General features: G+C 32.7%; 1 protein-coding gene across 1 annotated transcript; it reads left to right on the top strand.

Annotated features, from left to right (window-relative positions):
• Window positions 1-336: 336 nt before the first annotated feature.
• On the top strand, window positions 337-3,298 carry LOC107961042 (abscisic acid receptor PYL4). Its single transcript, XM_041112439.1, has one exon. The coding sequence runs from the start codon at window positions 674-676 to the stop codon at window positions 1,304-1,306; it is 633 nt and encodes a 210-aa protein (XP_040968373.1). The 5' UTR covers window positions 337-673; the 3' UTR covers window positions 1,307-3,298.
• The last annotated feature ends 5,373 nt before the right edge of the window (window positions 3,299-8,671 follow it).

Below are 8,671 nucleotides of genomic sequence, written 5' to 3'. Positions count from 1 at the left end.
ACTAGTGTGATGCTGATTAGATATCTTACCTGCTTGCTTTTTGGATAAGTATGTTCGAAGTTGCATGAATTAATGTGTTCTAAGCTAAAAAGATGTGATCAGATCTTGATGTCGAATTTCATACTGAACTATGCATACCGACACACTTGGGGTTTTTATTTTACGTGCTGCTACTTTTTATTTTTATATTTTGATTAGTGAGATCAACCAAACTGAACATTGTCAGTGAAAATAATTGAATAGCTAGACCACCCAAGACCAACAGCCATTTTTGATGTGGGTGCTAATATAAGGATTCGAAAATTAATACAGCAGTAACAACTTTTTTTTTTTTTTACTTCTAAGCGGGGAAAAAAACATAATTAAGAAAGTGTCAGTATTGTACCATGAATAATATAATTGGTTTATATATGTGTATATATACCTAATTAAACAAAGTCCAAAAGAAGCTGCAACTTGGTGATCCACTTGCTGTACTGATCTCTTCCTTTTCTTCTTGTAAAAACTCCAAGCTCTGCCCTAACAAATCCTTCAAATTATTCCAAGTGGATCTGTTTATATATGCACATATGATTTGGAACCCTCTCCTATATATTCAACCTCTACCCCTGCCCTACGCGTTTTTGTCTAACATGAGCTCTAACTCAAACTTACATTCATCCACTTAGCCGTCATGCCTTCCTCACTGAAGCTCCATCCACCTCTCGCCGCCACTATTGGCACCTGCAACCAGAAACAAAATCAACCCATCACAACCAGTACCGCGCTGACTAGGTTTTTCCCTCTTCCTTGCGGGATCTCGTTGCCTGACACGGTGGCGACGTACCATGTCCACACCCTGGGACCTAACCAGTGTGGTTCAGCAGTTGTTCAAGCCATCGAAGCCCCTATCGAAACCGTTTGGTCAGTGGTTCGTCGTTTTGATAACCCTCAAGCTTACAAGCAATTCCTCAAGAGCTGCCACATCATCGTCGGGGACGGCAACGTGGGCACCCTCCGTGAGGTACACGTGGTGTCCGGCCTCCCAGCGGCATCCAGCGTGGAGAAGCTTGAGATCCTGGACGATGAACGTCATGTGCTTAGCTTTAGCGTGGTTGGAGGTGATCATCGGTTGACCAATTACAGGTCTGTCACAACCCTACACCATTCTCCCAAGGGTAAGGGGACACTTGTCGTTGAATCATTCGTCGTAGATATACCAGTCGGTAACAGTAGAGAAGATACGTGCATTTTTGTGGATACCATTGTACGTTGCAACCTTCAATCTTTGGCTCGAATGGCAGAAAATATGGCTAGAACAGAATAATCATCATCATCATCCCCATAATTTATAAAAAGAAAAAAAATCTAATTCTCTTTGATTTTTTCCTTTGTTTTCTTTCTTTTTTTTTTTGCGATATGAAGCATCAATCTGGTTCATTTCTTTACCATTTTCTTTTTTGTGTATATTATTGCTTTTCCCTTCATTTCTCTCTATGTAATTATGAATGTGTTTGTTCTTCTATTTTAGATGTGTTTCAATGGAGAAGCTAGGTTACATCCTTATCCTTATTTGTGCTTCTACTTCGTATTTAGAAAAAAAAAAACGATGGTATAATTTTGTATACACTTAATCATATATATCATATAGTTAACAACAACGCATAGAATTATTGTTTACAGTTTTATTAGCTACTTAATCAATTATATACTGCTTCCCTTTGCGTGTGTCTGTATATGAGAATAGAGAAATCATGGTTTGCTTAAAATACAGCCAAATACCAATGCTTGTTTTGAGAAAAATAATTTGATGAATGGAAATGAAAATTAAATATCAAGCCAACAAAAGAATTTAATCAAATAAATCCCTTTTTTTATGGTAATACAAATTTTCTACAAAACAATCAACAATAAAAAAAAATATTTTAATGAGTAAATTATTATTTTACATAATATCATCCAAATAATAAAAAACCAATACAAAATATATTCTATGTCACTGTAACGTGGTAAGAGATTGGAATTTGTAATTGAAGCAGATAATAACAAATTATTAAAAAAATTAAAGTTAAAATTACCTAATTCAATTCGTAATTATTTATCATTATTAAAATCGGTACTAATTTATACTATATAGTATCCGTGTACAAATACAAACCAGGCATTGAATGCGGTTTGAAGGCAGACAAGTTTATTTTGATAAACAATGTCCTTTCTTTCATTATCGCAAGTACAACAGTTATTTAACCATTTAATTAATAAAAGCTCCCTGTAAATTATGCTCTACATCGTACTATAGTACTACTAAATTATTCGTTTACATTTTCCTATACTTTTTAGAGAATATATTACTTAATTACACTTTAATAGAATAAATAACTAATGATGATCCGAAAGCCCGTTTATGATAAGCATGTGAGAGACTGATGTATTGTCATTCGTTATAATATATAATTAGCAATATTTATTTATACTATGAAAAAGAATATTTATTTATATGGTTCTTTAAAGTTTTTAGTTCATCATACATGTTTTTACAAGATAGAGAGACCATGGAGGAAAAAAAAACCTCAAATATCAATTATTTCAATCATTTCAGATTGGTTTTCAATTGGATTTTAAGTTCCACATGTTTGGATTTCAAGTCATTTTAGGTTAAATTATTCAAATTTATTAATCGAATTTTTCGGTTTGGATTATCTTATGTTGGTGGTCGTTTCAGATTATTTATTCAAATCATTTTGAGTCCTAATCATTTCTAGTTCAAATCACCTTAAATTTTAAATCATTTCTTGATTCGGAATTCTTATAATCAAATCAAATTAAATTTACAAATTCAAATTAATCCAACTTTAAGTATTCAGAATTTATTACCATCACATTTTTTAGTATAGGCTCGTACATGGAGAGATTTTGAATACTTAATTAACTATATAAATATATATAATTGAGGAGATATTCAAAAGAAAAAAAAAGTAACAAATACATTACCTCTTGTTGAATTTGGATTTTGATGAAAACTGAACATCATCTTTAATCAAAGTGTGAAAACATGATTATGATAACTTTTGGAAGAGAAATAATCAACAGCTCCGGAATTAGCAAATTGCAACTTGAATTTTATAAACTCCAACTTGATGTGGCAAACGATGCAAGTTGCTTTTATTTGTCTGTGTTTTAGGCAGGGGAAGAGGATGCAAGTTGGGTTGCAACTTGGCAAGGAGGCTTTTATTGTTTCACATTATATTAATGGTTTACATACCAAATTAAAAGCCACCATTTTAGTTGTTGCTATCTCGCTGTTTTGACCAAGTGCAGCTCAAACCTTCACCACATAAGAAAACTGCTTGTAATTTTTATTTGGGAGCTACGAATTTTGTATTAGCTGTTGGATTACAATTATATAATTTTAGAAATTAAAGTTAAAAGTTCTGCATTAAAAACGTTTAAATTAAATTATTAAATTTTAAAAGAGATAAAAAATATAATTTTACCATTTAATTAAGGCTTTGTTCCTGTACGAATTTAAGCGTTTGGTTTACAATCGGGAATGAATTTCAGTTTATGTTTGTACTTAATTTGTCTTGAACAATCAGGCATCTTTTATACCTTTTCTTATTCTGTTGTTTTTAATCTGGTTATTTATTTTTCTTTTGGATAAGTAATAAATTTCTATTTATTCAAAAAGCCTATAATACATCAAACATGGCAGTGTTATGCTGCAAGGCATTGCAAATTGCAAAGCTAATGATATCAGCTTTAAATCTGTTAAGAACATGCAATCTCAAAGCTACCGTTTCCTCTATCCTCTCCAATAGCCTATTCACTTGCAACTGTGTGTTTGAATAGTGTAGTGTTCCTTTCCCTCCAAAGGAAGTAGAAGAATGGATTCAAAGTAATGCGCAAGATGAGAGTGATCAATGCTCTTCCTTTTATATCGGAAAGTGCCGAATGCAACTCTTCCCTCCAGCTAACAATCTTCCTGCTAATAATTCTAAGATTTCTTGCTAAGGTTGTTTGGAGCCCTTGTATGTGAAAAACAGGTGATCCCAGGTTTACTTCCCTTGTTTCCAGAGCATACAAACTTCATCTGTTGTCATGCTCCACCTAACGAGTTGATTTTGGGTCGGTAATCTGTCTTGAATTGTCACCTAGAACATAATGGAATGGTGAAAAAGATTAAACCAAAACCAAATGAGTTTATATTGGAGACTGTTGTACAATAATTCTTCTGAATAATGGTATTTGGTTTATGTTGGAGACTGTTGTACAATAATTCTTCTGAATAATGGTATAGGATCAATTAGTTACTATTGAATTATCACAACTTTAATAGTTAAAAGAGGATGTCAAAGAGACGATAACATCCTCTTAATTGTAATAATGTAACACCTTATATTGGATTTGAAAGACAACCAAATATAGAGGCATCACATCCATTGCCAGAGCAACTCAAACAATCAAACTTATAGTAAAAATCCCAATAAATTCAATTTAAAAACATATTATCCAATGATCCACATAATTACATATCAGTATAGGTGAAAATCAAGTTCAAATAGGCCATAATACAAATTTTTGAGGTCAAATTTGATCAAATGGGGAGCTAGGTCTAAATAGTGTGGCCAAAGTATCAAGACACGATGTCTCAAGGCACAGGGTTTATATCTTGATATTTGTAACCTCTGAAACCAAATTTGAGCTACTTACTTACATGTCTTGAGACACAAAAGCTATGTATCAAGGCTTAACCCTCTATGTCTCGAGATAATTAGGCACACCACGTCTTGAAACATACACTTAGAAATGCACGTTCATGCAAAATTACTCATCCTATCTCGAGGCATGCTTAACCTATCTTGAGACTTGAACCCAGAAACGCATAAATATGATATTCTAAGCCATGCAATCATGGTCTAATTATGCACAAACATGTTCAACACTGATCTAACATATTACCAGCAAGTCTAACATGAATAAGTTTATGCTTTAAAACATAATGTATAAAAATTAGACAACTTGAGTAATTAAAAGCAACTTGAACAATATTCATAGCATAAAATCTTCTATACATAATTGATAAAAGTACCCCCAATGTTAATGGGTTTTTGGGTTTGAGCCCTTAACCTTCTTTTTTGGATTGACTCCCTCAGCGTTATGATTTTTCAAAAAATTAGCCCAATTTTAACGGGAAATGTGAGTTAATTGTCAGTCAACCACAGGTAGATGACGTGTCAAAAATGCTTGACCAATTTCAAAGATGCCTACGCCTTCTTTCATTTCTTTCTTTCTTTCCCTCTGTTCTTGCAGTTTGCGCATCTCTAACTCCAAGAAGCCATCTCCACCTTCCCTCTTGCTCCTTACTATCCAATCCCTACCACCGCTCCCTTTCTTCTCACTCCTCACTGTTGATCTCACCACAAAAGTCCCAAAACTTTCTCCATCTCCATCATCCTCCTCCTCCTCCTCCTCATCATCATCATTATTAATGTCCAGTTTGTCTTTCCTAGCCCTCATCGAGCTCGCCACAACCGCAGTCAGAGGCTTAAACGAATAAGACAATTTATTCAAACACTTAAAATTTTATGCAACCAAAAAAATAAAAAAAAATAAAAAAGAGGGCTCACTATTGTAATCCATTTTCGAGTATAGCTTGCTTTTTTACGGTTTAATCCATGGAAATACCACATCCAGATCAAAATTAGTTGACATGAATCCATTAATTAGCCCCCTTTAGCTCTTCCAAAAAGTAACTTAAACCTCCAACAAAGAGAAAAAAAAAACTTAAATAAAGCCTTACCTTTGCCGTTTTACCTTCTCAAGAGAACCCAAAACAAAAACAAAAGAAAATCGACTTAGATATTGCTAGATCTAGCAGAAAAAAAGAGAGGAAAAAAATTATTAGAAATCCGTGGCTCTGTTTTTTATCTCTCAAACACTATAATAAATAAGTCGATTCGAAAATCTGATCAATTGATGGTTGGACACAATGGTGACAACAGATAGAGGGGAATATAGAAAGAGGAGAAAAACAAAAGAGATGGAAAAAATGAAAAAAAACTGATCAATCGATGGTTGAACACAACGGTGCCTACAACTAGAGGGAAGAGAGAAAGATGAGAAGAACAAAGAAGATGGAAAAAAAAAGGAATTTTGTTAAGCAATTTTGTTTTTTATAGATGACATCATCTATGTCTTCATGCTTATGTGGCACGCCACATAGGCTACTTTGTTGACTTGTAGTTTGATTGAAGGTCAACTCACGTTTACTGTTAAAATTTGATTGATTTCTGCAAAATAGTAACATTGAGGGTGTCAATCCAAAAAAAAAGAAGGTTAAGGGCTCAAACTAAAAAGCTCATAAACGTTGAAGGTATTTTTTTACAATTATGTTAATCTTATAACAAGTAATCAAGATAATCGTATCAAAGATCCACAAAATATTCAACACGTACCAAGATATCAAATGACCAAAAATGAATAATAACACTAATACAAAACCCTTAAAAGATATGAAAAGGCTTAAATACATGCCAATGTCTACTAGAAATCATAAAGGGTTTATAAAAGCAAGTTTTTAAGACTTCAAATGTCGTTGTTGCTAGAACACAAAATCCACCCTCTAGTTACATGTAATCTACGCATGAAACAATAATCTGCACGCCAAAATTTTCTCAAAGCTCAATGTTGCACAACTAATGTTTAACAAACTTTATGCATATATTAAGTCAAAAGCATACAATATATGTCAATATACAACCAAATTTGGTGACATTTAACACGATAAATTGAGTAACTTAATTCAATATTTCATCATGCATACACAATGGAACTAAAATACTACAATTATTGAATCGTAATCAATTAAATAAAAACTTGAAGAAATTAAATTAATTTCTAAATCATCTTTTGTACTTGCGAGAAAATGTATTCACTGTAGATAGTGATATGTGCTATTCATTTATCTTACTTATTGTTTTCATTCATTCCACAAATTATCTATTCTATATGCAATTCATTTTGAGTTATCTCGAGCTAAGGAAGGGACCAATTGGACATATATAATTAGGACTCAAATAATTTGTAATTAAGTTTTGGCTCCTTGCTATTAATTACAACTTATTTAATCATGGAGTCAATCCACTATAGTACCATGATTAAACTCTCCATTATTATATATCATTACGACAGCTACTTGATTGCGCCTCACAGTGCGTGCACCAAGGCAGAAGAATTCACAAACAAATATGAAAAAATACGATGTACTGCAAGTGTAATAGGCCACGTTTTAATATTTATAAAGATATACAATGTAATACCTTTAAAAGTACTCCAAGGATCAAACTCAAAGGAGGTGCGTGATAAATTTGAGTTTGTAGAGAAAAACATAAAACATAGGAAGTCTAGATAGCTATTTATCTAATATCTATAGTATGACCGATGATAAAATAGTAATAAAGCACTAAGTAAAAGGACCTAGTTATAAAAATATCAAAAGTTGCAAAAGAATCATGTAAGACATGAAAATGAGAATTGGTTACTTTCCATGTTCATAGTTAATTTTCAAATTAATGAATTTAACAAATAAATAAATGAGTTGCCATGGAATTTCTATAACATCATTAGCAGTATCTAAATATTTCTAAGTTAGGAAGGAGGATTATTCTAACCCAAGCATGCTATTGTGATTTCTCTTAAAAACTTGCATACTTATTTTTTTATTTATTTAATTTAATTTTAAGCATACTTAGAATAGTTTAGTTTAATTAAAACTCATCTACTTTTCATCATCAACCAATTTGCTTAGTAATTAATTTCACAATACTTGATTTGCATAAACAATCCCTGTGGAGATGATAACTTTTACTACTTTATTACTTGTCAATGATTGTGTGACAGCCCAAAATTAACCCTAGTCGGGAAGTGGTTTCGGGACCGCTAAACCGAGTCACCGAAAGGTTTGAATGTGATGTTTATTGTCTAGAATATGTAATCATGAATGTGTGAAAATTTCAAGCTTCGATTTAGTCGATTGCATGTGAATTTAGTCAATAGGACTTATATGAGAAAATTTTAAAATGTGATAGGTCAATGCATGAGGACCTATTAGTGCATGTGGAAGAAAAAGGGGACTTGCATGTCAAATTCCCCCTCCCTAATATGTAGTGGCCGGCCATGCTATGGGTGGAAACATGTCACCAACATGTTGTGTTAGTGATGTATGGTAAGGAAAATAAAATAATAAGCATGATAATTAAATAATGAAAGGAAGGGTGATGGAAAAAAAATAACATGGTCTCACCCCCTTGTTGCCGTGAATTGAAGAAAGAAAAAAAAAGTGTTCATTCTTGAACATCCTTGGCCGAATAGAGGAAAGAAAGGAAGGGGAAAAAGCTTGAGAAAATCGGCTATGGTGGTTTGCTAGACTAAGGTATGTTTGATATTATTCTTTGAGATTCATGTATATTTTAAGTTGTAAGTGAAAATCTACCTAGCCATGGTTCAAATTTTGTTAATTGATGGAGATGATATTCGGCCATGAATGTTACATTCTTGGTTGGTATTTTGATGTCTTTGGTGATGAGGTATGAAGATGGTTGATTTTGAGTGTTTAATAAAAAGGATGCATGAATTATTGTTAAATAATGGTCGAATGTAGCATGATTAAAGATGTGAATAAATTGAAGTTAAG

This window comes from Gossypium hirsutum, chromosome A05 (assembly GCF_007990345.1).
Source record: "Gossypium hirsutum isolate 1008001.06 chromosome A05, Gossypium_hirsutum_v2.1, whole genome shotgun sequence".
NCBI classification, from domain to species: Eukaryota; Viridiplantae; Streptophyta; class Magnoliopsida; order Malvales; family Malvaceae; genus Gossypium; species Gossypium hirsutum.
The sequence above is the reverse complement of the archived record's forward strand: the minus strand, read 5'-3'. Positions and strand labels throughout refer to the sequence as shown.